This window comes from Heloderma suspectum, chromosome 3 (genome assembly GCF_057233095.1).
Source record: "Heloderma suspectum isolate Gila_16-S chromosome 3, 16-S_ref, whole genome shotgun sequence".
In the NCBI taxonomy this organism is placed as follows: domain Eukaryota; kingdom Metazoa; phylum Chordata; class Lepidosauria; order Squamata; family Helodermatidae; genus Heloderma; species Heloderma suspectum.
In genome coordinates, this window is record NC_139460.1 from 212,024,761 (window position 1) to 212,040,869 (window position 16,109).

Sequence of the window (16,109 nt, forward strand, 5' to 3'; positions counted from 1 at the left end):
AACTCCCTGAAAAGACGCTGATGCTGGGAAAGACTGAAGGCAAAAGGAGAAGGGGACGGCAGAGGATGAGATGGCTAGATAGCATCACCGATGCAATGAATATGAACTTGAGCACACTCCGGGAGAGAGCGCAGGACAGGAAGGCCTGGCGTGCTATGGTCCATGGGGTCACGAAGAGTCGGACACGACTGAACGACTGAACAACAACAACCTGGAGTTTAAATATTTTGCATTTAAAAATAAATCTGTTACGTTTTTTAATTTTACTTGGCTATTTTATGTATTGTTGCTTGGGATTGGGTGAGCTTTTATTTTCAAATGATAGGGTCCGGATGGATTTCATGGTAAGTTTTGCTACTACTTGCTCAGTTGTTACCTGGATTAGGGTGCAGTCCTATCTGGATAGTCGCCAGCCTCTGAAATCAGAGGCTGCCAACTATCCTATGCAGGATAGCATGGAGCATAGAGGGGATCCTCTCCTCTGTGCTCTAGCCACCCTGCATTTTTGGCTAGATGGCCAATTTCAGCTGTCTAGCCATGGCTTCAGGGAGGGGGAGGGAAGGAAGCCACACAGGACATAGGAAGCTGCCTAAAGCAGCTTCTGCTGTCCCCTCCCCTCCCTGCCCCTGAGACTGCTCCCTTTCCCACATCTCCATGCTCCGTTTCCAAGTGCAGAGACATAGCCAGCACAGTCAGAACCACACTGGCTATGAGGGGGCGGGGAGCGCAGTTTCTGGGAACTGTATTCAGAGCCCTGGCTTTGACCTCAGTTTCAAGAAACTGGAAAATCCTGTGGCCTTCTAGACAGTGTCTAATGGCCATAAGATTGCTCTCCAAATGACTAGTGAATGTTGTAATCTGTATGTTTTTTCTTATATCATTTCCTCTTTATACAGGTATGGAGCAAAAGGAAGTGCTGTAAGAATAGAGGTAGTGGTGTATACAGGCAGAGAAGGAAAAAGTTCCCAGGGGTGTCCGATTGCCAAGTGGGTGAGTTTTTATTTTAGAGTAATATATCTTTACTTGTATGCTTGAAGTTTATTTTCCTATTACACTAATGATGCTTATACCACCTGTGAACCCCAGAAGGCTTCACAATATGGCTGACAATCCATATTAAAAATTCATATTAAAACATAATAAAAAATGAATGCACACAACAGTCAACTAATAATAAATGAATTAAATTAAATTCGGCAACAGTAAGCAAAACAAAAACTAGAAAGAAAATTCAAGAGCAACTGACATCCCAAAAAGCTCTCTGAAAGAGAATAGCCTTTATCTAGTGTCAAAATGCCAGAAGGGATGAGGGCAAATGAACTTCAGGAGGAAGTTCCAAACCTTTGGTGCCACAGTTGAAAAGGCCCTGTTCAGGAATCCCCATACTGTGATTCAGATGGCAAGGGGACCAGGAGTAGGGCCTCTGGGGAAGATATTAGATGGATAGGTTCATATAAGAAAAAACAGTCCTTTTGATATCCTGCCAACAGACTGTTTAGGGGTTTAAATAATGGGTAACTCCAGCATGTTGAATTAGGCCTAGAAACCAACAAGGAGCCAGTTAAACTGTTGTTAAATTAGCATCACGTTCCCTGCAGCATGCCCCAGTTAGTAATTTGGTAGCTGTATTTTGAGCCAGTTATATTTTCTGAGAAGTTTACAGAAGCAGCCCCATGTAAAATGTAGCCAGCCTGGATGTGACTAAAGCATGGATGACAGAGGCTAGATTGTTCCTATCTAGAAAAGGGCACCGTTCATGTACTAGCCTACTCTAGTCAAATGCACTCTTGGCCATCATGGCCATTGGGTGTCCAAGAACAGCACCAGATAAAAGAGCACACCAAAGCTGCAAATCTGAGTCTTTGTGGAGAGTGCAACCTCATTTAAAATAGACTGCACACCTACTACAGAATCAGTGATATTGCCAACAAACAGTGGTTTTATTCAAACAATTCTGCAAACTATGGTATGGAGGATTGTGAATAAGCCTCGGGCTAGACCACTCCCTCCTCACTGGGACTTAATCCATGACTTCCTGTTTTAAGCAAGCCATAGTCTGCTGTGATGTCTGAACCAGGAAATTATGGTTTGAGCTGTCCCTCCAAACTAGGATTGTGAGAAGGAAGTCATGAATTGAGCGTTCAGGAGGAGGAAGTACAGGAAGCGGGGAGCATTCGAACCTGTGGCATATTCACAATCCTCCAAACTATGGTTTGGATTGTTTAGATGCAGCCAGTTCTTACATCTTGCCTAGATTAAATCCCTATTCAGGTGTCTTCCTCCTGTGTAAGCTTTACCCACAAGAAGGTGGAGCAGGGAATGGAGTGCTAGCTCCACCCCTTCCCCATTCTTACAGCCTGTGCATGGAGCGTGAATATCTACAGAGGACAGACAACCTGCTCTATCCATGGAGGAACTCCCCAAGATTTTAGTATCTCTGTGTTACACCAGCTCTCAGTATATTGTACCTGGTTCACAGATGTGTATTGGTTTTATTTTATTAGTCCACTCCAACTCTTACTAATGACTCGTTCTGAAGATTTTTCTATAATAGCAAAGGAATCCTTAGGATGGGATGTTCCAGCTACTATGTCAGCATAACATTGTCTTCAGCGGTACTTATCCGGGAGCCCCCACCAAAGGAAGTGAGGTGGGTGGCTACTAAGAAGAGGGCCTTTTCTGTTGTGGCGCCTTGGTTGCGGAATGAGCTTCCCAGAGAGGCTTGCGCTTTTCGGCGCCAGGTTAAGACCTTTATTTTCCTAGGCATCTTTAGTCTTTCAGTTTCTGTTGTTTAAATCTGTTAATGAATTTTAAATCTTTTCATTGCTGCTAGGTTTTACCTAGTTATTATTTTTATTTTATACTCTACTTTTAAACTTTTATATTGCATTTTATTTAATGGTTTTAATTGTTGTGAACCACCCAGAGAGCTTTGGCTATTGGGAAGTATAGAAATGTAATGAATGTATGTATGTAGTCCTAGGATATGATGTAATGGTGCTTTCCTCACTAGTGTATTTGTAGGTGCCAGTTTTGATGCTGTTGTTGGTCCTTTTGCATACATCTCTGAACTCTGCTCTTTCAAACAGCACAGGAACCATAGCTTGCTAAGTGCCTCAAATTGTTTTCTGTACAGTGAGCTGAGTTTGAAAACAGGATATAAATTTGTTGTCCTTTACTGATAACCATTCCAGGTCACAGCTATTGGGATGAGTCATTTTGCAGTGTTTTGCCCCTGTTTGTATGTGAAGTGATAATTCAGTTTTGGAATGGAACCGCTGTACGGTGAATGCTATTGGTCCCATTACATTTTCCATCCTTGCATGCAGCTCTAAATGTTATTCATAGAAAACTAGTTTCTTGGTAAAGTTGTCAGTGATTCTGTTCTTGGAAAATTAAGAGCAAATTGAGTTTTTTTCCATTGAATTAATTATTTTATCAAGTCAGCTTATATAAATAACTATTGGTTAAGACCTATTTGATCTGAGCCTCATCTTGCATTTCTGATACCAATGAGAGTATCTAACTCCTGTTGATTCTCTCTCTCCCATTTTAGTTCAGTGGCATTACCTGAGGTGTGCAATCAGGACAATGGCGCAGTGAAATAGCTTCTTCGGAGCAGAGAGGTCTGTAGGCTAGTAAACTCTAAGGGCGCAATCCTATGGGGATGGCTGTAAACCTCTGACCTTGCCTTATGGTCATCCAGTGCCGAGCGGGAGGAGCAGCAGAGGTGATCAGCACTCCTCCTGCTCTGCATTTCAGCTAGATGAGCGTTTTCGCTTATCTAGCTGAGGTGTCAGGGAGGGCTGGGGATAGCTCATATCCCTGTTTCCCCAGTAGCCTCCCCTCCCTGCCCATAGAATGCCTCCTTCCCTCTGAGGTTGCTTTTGTGACCTTGGAGAGGCAGCCAGCACGGTTCTCTCTGTGCCAGCTATGAGGGTGAGAAGGCAAGGAGCTCAGACTTCTGGGTCCAGGGTCAGGGTCAGCGCTCCAACCTTGTATCGAGGAATCTGAACTATTCTATGGCCCTCCCAGACGCTTTCTACGGGCCATAGAATTGCTCTTCCCATTCCATTTTCTGTGTTGCAGAAAGCTCACCTGACTAATTCCTACTCAATAGTTTACTGACTGAGTGTGGACTTCAAATTTGTACTACGAATGATTTAAGATGGCAGGAAATAATGGCAAATTTTGTGTTTTGTTTGTGGAATAAACAGTGATGAATATTTAGTTTTTAAGGTCTTTGTTTTTTGAAAAACAAAACATTTTGAAAACGCTTGCATTTTATCATGGAATAAGAATTGTATCTCCGTTTATTTCCTGTGAATGTAAGCTTCTGTTGCTAGCTCTGCTGTGAGCTTTAGGGCTTCCTAATGCTGAGTGCTCCCCAAAGTTGTTCTGCTTCCATTGTGCCTGCCTGACAAAGGGGTTGGTGCCAATTGTTCTAGACTTGCTGTGGGCACCCTTAAACTAAGAAGTCACCCACAAATGTGCATTTGTTCCTTTCTTGGCTAGGTCTGGGCCCAGTGGACTTGCCCTTTGCCCCTTGCTCACATAGCAGCAACAGGGGCTTGAGTACAATTGACTGAGAACTTTACCCTTCTGGCAAGTTGAATTATCAATAGGATGGGAAGGGACCCAGGACACTCTAGTGGTGGCCCCCTGGCCTGCTTAGTACACACCCTCCCCATCCATCAGCCCATTGCTAGTCTTCTTAACAAACATCAGCATGTGGTTTCAGGGCCTCTGAAAGCAGCACCATGCTCCATTTCATTTTCAAATTTAGTATGCTATAAGCTGTTCTTCGTAACTTCTGTTCCATGGGTCCATACTTATGTAACAGCACACAGTGTTATTGGTGCTGCCATTATGCTGTATGGGAATTCTTCATATATGTAGGATGAGACTGGTTTCTTTTTTTCTGTTGAAGTTCATGCAGGAATTGGGAGAGCGAGCAGTTTAAAACTTTTGCTGGTTCCTGTGTGCATGACTGTGGGCTGTGCACACCAGCCTATTCCACATGGCCAAGGAATGAAAGGGCTGTACTGTCTCCTCTAGCTGCTCCTTGGAGTTGCCTTCCCTCATATGAAGAACCAAACCCAGCAAATCTGTTTTGCTGCTGGTGGTTGCTTGAAGAATGGAAGGGCAAGGAAGTGGAAGGTAGCTTCTCCGCACTCCCGCTTCTTAAGGCAAGTGATGGCTGCAGCTCTGAGGACTGGCTACTACTTGGGATGCTAACCAACTTCTCTAGCGGCCAGTCATGGGGTTTGAGGGAGATCATGTCTTTCCAGATAGCAACCCAGAGAGCCACAGTATTCCTTGTCAACCATGTTTGATCATGAGCATGGCTTGAAAGCTGTGTCTCACCAGGTTGCTGCTTAGAGATCTGATAAGCCATGGTCTTTCTCCTTCCTTTCTCATGCTTGCCCCAGAGCAGTGCTCTGAGTTGAGCACAGTTGGGATCCAAAATCAGAATTACAGATGGGTTATTGAGAAACTTTCAAGAATAAGCAGTGGTTATGGGTTATAAATACCCTACGTTAGTGAGTCTGGAAAAAATATTTTTTCCATTAATTTTGCACAGCTAATGGTTGTTGGTTGGAATTAGCTGTGATATGTGGTAAAACAGACAGCTAAACCTCAGAAGTGTATATTTGACCATCTAAAACCTTGGTCCTATTCTTCTGCGGCTTTGGGTTGTTACTGTAGTTACATCTGTTGTTTTCATGGTACAATGTAATGAAAAGGGTGGGAGATGTGCATTTCTGTTGTTGAAGAGAGACCATTGTTCTGTAGAGCTAGGATGTTCTGGCTGCCATCTAAATCTGTAGTCAGTTTGGGAGTAGTAAATATTAGAATGCATTGAAGGGGCTACCAAGTATGGGTAAGGGGGAAAACAAAGCTGAACATGTCGAGGTTGGAGTGCTCCAAACTTTCTAGTTCTCAGTAGAGGCTTCTTTTTTATATCTACACTGGCATTCCATGTAGAGATTTAGAATGTACTGCACTCACCGATACTAGTGATTAGCCCAGAGATACAGAAAAGTTACATCAATGTATTTTAACTATATTGACTGTGTAATGATATCGTAGTGTTGACTATGTAACTATATCATTCTTTGGTGAAGAATAGCTTAACATTTCCCCAAATGTATTTTCTAGCCATGTGCTGGAGTTGAAATACAGTTGGGGCCAGAAATATTGGAACAAGGATAACTGTTTTGGCAGTTGGTACACCACCACATTGAAGTTGAAAGGAAACACACCCAGATGGGAGCGAAGTCAGGACTTCCAGCTGTAATTCAAGGGGTTTGATAAAAGTGGGGCACTAACCATTCAGGAAGTACAGCCAGTGGCATACACACACACCCATCGTTGGTGGCTCATAAGTAATGGAACAAATGGCTGACAAGCAGCTGCATGGCCAGGGGTGGCCTGTTTCCTGGGTACCCCATGACCAACGAAGCAGATAAAAGGCCTGGAGGTAGTCCTGAGTGTTATATTTGCATTTGGTAGCTGTTCGCTGGAACTCCCAACATGAGGTCCAAAGAGGTGTCCATGTGAGTGAAGGAGGCCATCATTAGGCTGAGGAAACAACATAGACCCATCAGAGAGATAGTAGAAGCAGTGGGAGTGGCCAACACAACAGTTTGGAATGTCCTGAAAAAGAAGGAATTAACTGGCAAGCTCAGCAACAGCAAAAGGCCTGGCAGACCACAGAAGACAACTCAAGTGGATGAATGCAGAATTCTGCTCAGGGTGAAGAGGAACCCTTTCACAACATCTAGCCAGGTCAAGAATGCTCTTGAGGAGGGAGGCATGTCATTGTCAACATCTACAGTCAAGAGATGGCTTTATGAATGTAAATACAGGGGCTTCACAACAAGGTGCAAACCACTGGTAACGCTCAAGAACAGACAGGCCAGATTAGCCTTTGCCAGCAAACACCTAAAAAAGCCTGCCCAGTTCTGGAATAAGATTCTTTGGACTGATGAAACCAAGATTAACTTGTACCAGAATGATGGGAAAAGAAAAGTCTGGAGAAGGAAAGGAACAGCTCATGATCCAAAGCATACCACATCATCTGTCAAGCATGGTGGGGGCAGTGTTACGGCATGGGCATGTATGGCTGCCAATGGAACCGGGTCACTGGTGTTTATTGATGACCTGACTGCTGATAAACGCAGCAGGATGAATTCTGAAGTGTATAGGGCTATACTTTCTGCTCAGATTCAGCCGAATGCTGCCAAACTGATAGGACGCCGCTTCGTATTGCAGATGGATAATGACCCAAAACATACAGCAAAAGCTACCCAAGAGTTTCTCCAGGCAAAGAAGTGGGATGTTCTTCAATGGCCAAGTCAGTCACCTGATCTCCACCCAATAGAGCATGCTTTTCACTTACTGAAGACAAGACTGAAGGCAGAAAGACCCACAAACAAGCAGCAGCTGAAGGCAGCTGCAGTAAAGGCCTGGCAAAGCATGTCGAAGGAGGAAACTCAGCATTTGGTCATGTCCATGGTTTCCAGACTTTAGGCAGTCATTGACTGCAAAAGATTTTCATCCAGGTATTAAAGGCGATCCTTAAGTTTGAAATGATGTTGGTTTGTTCCATTACTTATGAGCCACCAATGATGGGTGTGTGTGTATGCCACTGGCTGTCCTTCCTGAATGGTTAGTGCTCCACTTTTGTTAAACCCTTTGAATTACAGCTGAAAGTCCTGACTTCGCTCCCATCTGGGTGTGTTTCCTTTCAACTTCAGCGTGGTGGTGTACAGAGGCCAACTGCCAAAACAGTTATCCTTGTTCCAATATTTCTGGCCCTGACTGTACATCACCACAATTTTCATGCTGACATTGGAGTTAGCTTATAACATACTTCAATTCTTAGTTGTCGTTTGTTGTTTTTGCCCTTTGGTTGCTGTTGATACTTGTGGGAGCAACACATTGTAAGCTGCTGTGATCTCAGTTGTGGTATTGATGGGAGTCTGGCTTTTTAAACTGGGCTCCATTTGATAAGATCAACTCCCATTTGTTAAGACTGCCTAAACTTCTGCTCTGCAGTCTTTACTAGAGTTGGCCTTGTATTGCTGCCCTGACATTGTGGGCAGCCAGGGTCTTGCCTGCAAGGCTTTCCATTTTGAAAATTTTGCTCTAATCTATGGTACCCTAGGGAGAAGCTTGCCTACTCCCCTTACACTACTGTAAGTTCATTCCTCCCTTTTTTGGTGTGTTAACCCATGCACGCTCATATTAGTTAGTTTGCCTGATTTTTGAAGGGGACAGTCTACATCGAGTAATCTTTATTCACAGAGAACTTATTCCTTATTCCAGAGCTCCTGCCAAGGGTTGAGACAGTTGCTTCAACAATCTAAAAGAGATATTTCAAGTAAGTAGAACCCAAGCAGTTAATTTGCTGCAGGAAGTATGGTTACCCATGACATTACCTTTTAAAAAGCATATTGTAGACATTGGGTTATGTGTGTTCTCTTTGTACAAAACTCATTTTTTGTAGTTTCAGTAATTATTTGAGGAATAGACTTCTACATATATAACTAAATACCACTGGAGGAATTAAATACCTCTAGCATATTTGATCATACAAGATCATCTGGTTGGCCACTGTGCAGATAGAATGCTGGACTAGAAAGACCTTTGGTCTGATCCAGCAGGGCTCTTCTTATATTCTGAAGATTATAAAACCACTTTTGATGAGTTATGCCATCAGGGAACACCAGCATAGTGTAGAAGGTAATTTAAGTTGCAAAGGTGTCGTAATACTGTCTTGTCCCTGCTCATTTTATATTCAGGAGACCTCAGTTTGTAGGAAAGGTGGGAATGGTAGTTACACTTGAGATGAATTCAGGCCAGAGCAGGTTCCCTCACGCTAGAGCATGTAACTGAGTGTGAATGCAGGTAATCCAACTAGCCAATCCAAACACGCAAAAACAATGCATATGCTTTGGTCCTTCCTGGACTGTACCACTTCAGCCTGCAGTCTGGAGGCAGGGGGCAGAGGGGATCATAGGTTGTATCCACTATTAATCAAATTTTAGTTTCATTTCAATGGGTCTATTCTAAGTAGGGTGACCTGGTTTAGACAACATGGCCGGCTCGTGCGTTATTTAACCAACAATGAGTTGGTTGTGTTCTGCAAACTAGCCCAGTGTTTGGCAGCCCTTCTCCCTGACGTTGTCAGGGTGGACACTGAGCCCATAGAATCCCAGAGTAGTTCTGATTCTGAGGAAGAGGAGTCGCTCCTGGGAGAGGAGCGCGCTCCTCTTTCCCAGGGCCAACAGCTGACGGAGATTCCTCCCACCAGCATTCCTAGCTTAGGTAGCAGTCCTGGGAGTGACAAGAGTGCGGGAAGCAGACTTGATGGACGTGCGACGCCGACGCAGAGAGCGGCGCCAAATGGAGGGCACAGAAAGGAGGCGTAGTGCCCGGTTGGCGCACAAACAACGGCTGCGCCCAGAGGATCCAAGGGAAAAGGGGAGGGACTCTCCCTAGTCCTTAAGTTCAGGGGTCTGCCAGTAATTCCCTTTCAAACGGGGACCAACTGTTCCAACGTAGGGCATAGGTACTCTGCTGCTCATATCTAGTTGCTAACAGTAGAGTTGTTAAGTTGTAAAAGAAGGATAAAGCTTTGAAAAGAATCCATTTGTCTGTGTCTGGACTTGGCTGCTGGATTAGACTGAGAGAGGCTCCAAGGAGCCCTTGACAGACGTGTCCAGGGAGTTGTTTAATGTATCCAAACATGTGATTACTTTCTCTCTCTCTCTCCCTGCCCACCCCACCCCCAAATTGAGGTACAGTTCAGAAAAGATTATACCATGTGCTGTTTCTGCCCATTTGAAATGGCCCTTAGGCCATTTAGCAATCTCTGTTGCTTTTAACAATGGATGAAGGGAGTATGCTTTGAATTTATTTGATATGAACATAACTTTAGTTAGCAGTGGTACCAAAGAAAATATTAGGGGACAATCTAGTCAAATACAATACTGTGAGGTAAAAAACTGCAGTAGAAGATGGTGCGTCAAAAAAAACAACAACTTCTGTTTACACAACAGGAACCTTAACTTTTTATATCAAGGCCTTACACCAGGGGTGGGCAACTTGTGGCCCCCCATATGTTTTGGCCTATAACTTCCATCAAATGGTGAAGGATGATAGGCGTCATAGGCCAAAACATCTGGAGGGCCACAAGTTGTCACCCTTGCTTTACATCCAGACATTGGAGTGTTAGTAGGTATACAAAACAGAGAAAAACAAAATGCAACGTTGCAATAATGTGCAGATAGACTTTAGAATTAATATGGGGAGAATGTAAGCCTGATGGCTGCTTGTGTGCTTTTTCTGCTTAAATATGCATGTGCATTGTCTACATTGCCACCATTTATATGGGAGAAACTAATCATCCCTGGTTGCTGTTAGCTAATGTGGTACTGTTGGAGGTAACCAAAACATGCAGACTTAAATGCTTATCTTCAGGATTTTGTTTTTCCAGAACAAAAATGGGATTTTCCAGTTGATTTATTGATTTGACTGTGGCAATGATACAATAAAAATCAATACTGATGCCATTTTAGGAATTAAAGGAAGTGTAAGATGGAGGGACAGTTTGGAGAACAGAGTTTGGGGTATATGTTGATTGCTGTTTTCATTAGATGTGTAAACTCTAATACCTTGGAGTGGCTCTGGCAAATGATGAACACCTCTATTACTGAACTTAAGATTCCGAGGCTTTGGAGACAGGCTAGAGTGGTAGCCTTGTTGAAGCCAGGAAAGGAACCATTTGATCCAAAGAACTATCGACCAGTATCACCCTTCTGTCATCTTTACAAGTTGTTGGAGCGAATGATTCTTAATCGAGTGGCAGAGACTCATGATGTAAAGATCATGAATGAGCAAGCTGGTTTTAGACCAGGAAGGTCATGTTGTGGACAAATACTTAATCTCACACAACACATAGAGGATGGTTATGAAAGAAAACTAATTACTGGAGTGGTGTTCATTGATCTTACTGCGGCATACGATATGGTCAATCATATTGCTGCAAATTGCTGCACAAGATAGACAACTTTACTGGAGACCATAAGCTTACCAGGGTTATAAGGAGTTTCCTTCAAAATAGAAGGTTTTATGTGACTCTGAATGGTAAGAACAGTAGATGGAGGAAGCAAAAGAATGGATTACCACAAGGCAGCATACTCTCTCCGATTTTATACAATATATATACTAACGACCAACCCGCCCTGGCCAATACACGAATGTTCATATATGCGGATGACACAGCGGTGGCCGTACAAGAACCGAGTTTTGATGAGTGTGCTATAAAATTATCACGGGCTCTAGAAGAAATGGAGCGGTATTATGATAATAATCACTTAAAACCAAATCCAAGTAAAACTCAAGTATGTGCCTTTCATCTTCGTAATCGAGATGCAGGAGATGAATTGGATATTATGTGGAGAGGGAATAGATTACAATATTGCCCAACACCTAAGTATTTGGGTGTTATGTTGGACAGAACGCTTTCTTTTAAGCAACACTGCCAGAATACCAAGGCTAAAGTATGTGCTAGGAATAACATTATCCGGCGATTGACAAACTATACATGGGGAGCCCAGCCAGCTACGTTACGAGCATCAATTATGGCCTTGAGTGTCTCTACAGCTGAATATGCGGCACCAGTATGGAACGCATTGGCACATGTGAAGCAAGTAGATACTGCTGTGAATGAGGCAGTGCGCATAGTGATGGGATGCCTCAAACCAACGCCTGTTACTAAACTATAGTCTCTTGTTGGCATTGCCCCACCTAAGATTAGAAGGGAAGTAGAAGCAGATACCGAAAGAACTATGCAAGAGACTGATTCTCGTCACCCTTTGAGCAGATATATTCCCCCAATCCGTCAACTTAGATCTAGAAAGAGTTTTATGTCAAGAACTAATATCCTAGAGGGGACCAAAGAATAGAATCGAATAAGTAAATGGAGGAATGAGATTACCGACTTGAGTATTTTAACGAAGGAAGAAATGGCCACTGGAAATACTCTCCCTTATATAGTTTGGAGGTCAATGAACAGGATGAGGGTAGGGGTACCAAGGTGTAAGACTAATTTAAGTGGGGGCTGTTGGCTGATGACAATATATTATGTGACTGTGGAGAAATCCAAGACTCAGTGTATCTGATGGTGTGTCGATTACTGCCGGAGTCTTGTACTGTTGACGATCTGCAGCAAGCTAATGACAAAGCTGTGGCGGTGGCTACATTTTGGCAGAGCAAAGTTTGATGTGGATACATAATAAATAAACTGTAAAGTATCTCCTGTAAAATTAAATAGAGTATTAATTAAAAGTGTTAGAACTTTCAATGTAATACACAAAAGCTACTAGTTGTTAGAAGACTAGGCCTTCTCAATATTTTCTTTTTCATTCCCTATTATAGCATCCAGCAAAAAACATAATGACCCCAGTACATGAATAAGTAAATAATTCCTAACTCACAGCTCCACTGGTTTTAAAAATTACACTCTCTGATTATTATTGGCCCCTGGCAATTAAATAGCTAAAGCTATAGTTGATAGTAGTTAATCCAATTAAAGCTTGCAGCCCTACAAAAAGCAATCTACAGTGCATTCTAGTTGTTCAAAATCTAAACAGAAAAGTACTGGTTTGCGCTACAGTAGGTATTTTATTGGCATTCTATCCTGAAAGGTACATATAAAATGGTGACTCAGAATTGCTGGATGCCAGGAGCTTTGCTGACACTGCTGCATGTCTGGAAATTTCAGAGATTGAATAAAGAATTTTACTATCTAGGGGACGGTGGGAAGGTTTGGGCTCCAATATTTTGTCCAGTAAATGCAGTGTCTGCTTGAACTAAGACATTTTAAGTGAAATGAACTGTACTTGGGGGAGACGTGTTGAATTTAGAGACGACACCTTTCCCTACCCCACCCTATACACAAGTGACGACTCCAACATTTGCATAACATGCAGAAATTCCACAAGTATAGCCTTCTGCTGCTGAGGACATGCAATGGTGGGAAAAACCTGCACCTTCTGAATACCTGTGTGTCATGCAGCTGTTAACAGCAGTGAGTCAAAAACGTGGCATCCCAGAATGAACTATGCCACCTACTCAGATTAGTAAGATTTTGGGGGCTTCTGCTGCGTTTCAGGCATTTTAATTCTGATAGCTGAGTAATTTGCAGCTTGCTTCCTTGTAGCACAGTTAAACATAGAATTTGCTGCTTGTCCCCCTATGTCTCCCCAGTTTGGTTGTGAATCTGTTTGCGCAGGCACTGCGTAACACTTTTAAGGATTTACCTTTGGCAATGGACATTTCTCCCAAAGGGAAATGAACCATTGTGAAAGCCTTGCTCAAGGACCATAGGTTATTGTTTAAAACATGTAAATCTAGATCAGCCTTCCCCAACTGGCTGTGGGATTATGGGAGTTGTAGTCAAACATCTGGAGGGCACCAGGTTGGGGAAGCACGGGTATTTGTTGATTGGGCTGCTTTGGTGGTGGGGGGGGAAATCCCTCCATTTTAAAAGGTTGCATGGGCAGCTGTAGCCTATTGTGTCTCGTTTGCTTTATTTCACCTACATGTGTGACATAATATACCTGTGAGGGGGTATCTCTGCATATTATGGCCTGTAACTTCCTAAGATGCTGGCTTGCATACGTTTCAATTTTGTGTGCTCTTCCATTATTAGTACTATTGTTGAAGAAGAGTCAGGCCGAGTGTGGCAACAATTCTCTTTTTCGGATAGGCCAAGTACAAATGTTACACTTCCAGTCCCCTAACCAGGAGAAGGTTCTTGTGGCCCTTTCTCTTCTCCCCCCTCCCCCCCACTTCTGTTGCAAATTCCCTCTCCTTTGTATTGTCAACTTTAGCCATGGCTTAGAATTAACCTTTGCCTAGACACCAAGGTTGCTTTATGCTAGATAGGTTCCCTGTTAACCAGCACTAGTAAAAGTGGCTCCAACTCTGGTGTTGTATCCTGGTTAGAGTTGGATACAGATGTACAAAACATGTTTGCATTAGATTCTAGATTAGAAAGTGAGTCAGCTGTGTAGATGAGTAATAATTCATTTTCTGTTTTGCTACCCAACGACCCCTGTTGATTTAGAACGGCTGCATGGGCAGCTGTGGCCCTATTGGCCTTGTGCCTCATAGCTTTCAAACTGTGTAGCTCAATGCAAACCAGTTAATCCCATTAATCTAATTCACCAGAATGAACATTGGACTTGGGGCACAATCCTTTCCCACTTGGCTACTGTGCCCATGAATGGAGGGATCCTAGGACATCATAGCCCTGGTTTTTCCCTCCTCCCTTCAGCACACGTGTCTGTCTGTCTGTGCACATATGCCTTGGGGAAGAGTGGGAAATGGGATTCTGTTATGTCTTATGGGGAACTGTGGCCATTGTAGGTATATGTTTTAAAAATTTACTTCACAATTAGCAAGTACATCATTTAGTGCACATGTGACCCTAAATAAAGTTGTTAGGATACTGCTCATAGGAATATATAAGAGAAATGGTAAAATAAGGTTTTTGTTTTGGTTGGTAGGTTTGTTTGTTTTTTGTTTGCATATTTAGGATGGTTTGGGGGAAAAATTGGTACCAAACCACCACATAAAGCTGCAATTGTATAAACTATCAGCAAGGTGCATTGAACCAGTGAGGCTCATGGCTTTGATTGATTCTGAGTAATCAACTTGAGAGAGAGGGTGGTGGTTGTGGAAACTGCAGTAGAACAAAAAACTCTGGTAAATAAGTGGCAGTAACAATAATATGATCTTTAGAAAGGATCCCATATGACAGCAGGGTTTTTGTAAACAAGTAATTGGCATCAGGATCTTAGATCCTTTCTGACTGATCTACAAACAACTGAATTTGTTTTGCAGGTGATACGAAGAAGTAGTGATGAAGAAAAGCTGTTGTGCCTGGTTCGTCAGCGTGCAGGACATCACTGCCAAACTGCTGTCATTGTGATACTTATTTTGGCTTGGGAAGGGATTCCTCACCTTCTGGCTGACACACTGTACAAGGAACTGACCCAGAGTCTCAGAAGATACGGCTGTCCAACCAGCCGTAGATGTGCACTAAATGAAGAGTAAGTGCACTCCAAAGCGCTGGTATTTTCATGCATGAAAGTATAATTATCTCATCTAATTACCAGGATGACTCTAATTAGCCTTTTAGATTTCAGATTATGATTAATTATAATCATAATACATAATTTTTGTGTGTGTGGCAGGGAATATACAGAGTCATTTTGTAGTGGCATTACGTTCTTCAGTACGATGCAGGCACATTTAATTACTGTTCTAAGCATAATGTGTAGGAGGACCAAAATGAAATTTCTTCTCATTCCGTTTCCATCCCTGGAAAAAAGATAATTGTATGAAAACATGTTTTTCTCTTCATCTTTTAAGAGCTTGCCCTTTACTTGGGCCACAGTTTGCTGTGCATCTTCTGATGCTACCCAGAGGCTGTAACCAGATCTCTCAAGCTTTCTCATCAAAGAATTGTATCTTTCTCTAAACAGCTAAATGCAAACTCAGTGTGCCCCAACAATAGGTCAGTTGATTAGAAAGCATATTGGTAGCTAAGCGAGGCCAAATGAGACTGTTTTCACATAGACCACCCTTCCCCAAACTGGTGCCTTCCAGATGTTTCGCATTTCAGTTCCCATCAGTGCCAGCCAGAAATAGTCAGGAACACTGGGAGTTGTAGTCCAAAACATCTGGAGGGCACCAGGTTAAGGAAAGATCTTGAAAGTGTTGCTTCCAGTACTCTCACAAATCAGCCATGTCTGGTTTGAATTTTGGGGGTGGCAGGGTTCTGCCACAGCAGCATGCTTTTGTTTCAAAATGCTGGTTTCCACATATCCGTTTCCTTATTGGCTTATATGTGTACATTTTTACTTATTGGCGGTCAGATAATCTAAAGAGAGCATGCTGCATATTTTCATATTTTAAATTAATCAAAGTTGAATGAGTTGGAACCTTATCTGTATGTTCATAACCAGAAGGCATGTATGTATGTAATGTTAGGAGAATGGCTCTTGTGAGGGCAAAGCAGCTTTTAA

At 42.8% G+C, this 16,109-nt stretch overlaps 1 protein-coding gene across 1 annotated transcript in view; it reads left to right on the forward strand.

Moving 5' to 3' along the window:
* TET1 (tet methylcytosine dioxygenase 1) overlaps positions 1 to 16,109 on the forward strand; it is a 93,248-nt gene that overhangs the window by 66,226 nt on the left and 10,913 nt on the right. The window contains exons 6-7 of the mRNA XM_084845430.1: positions 897 to 990; positions 14,923 to 15,131. Coding sequence (XP_084701556.1) covers positions 897 to 990; positions 14,923 to 15,131 — 303 coding nt within the window. The remainder of the gene's footprint in view (positions 1 to 896; positions 991 to 14,922; positions 15,132 to 16,109) is intronic.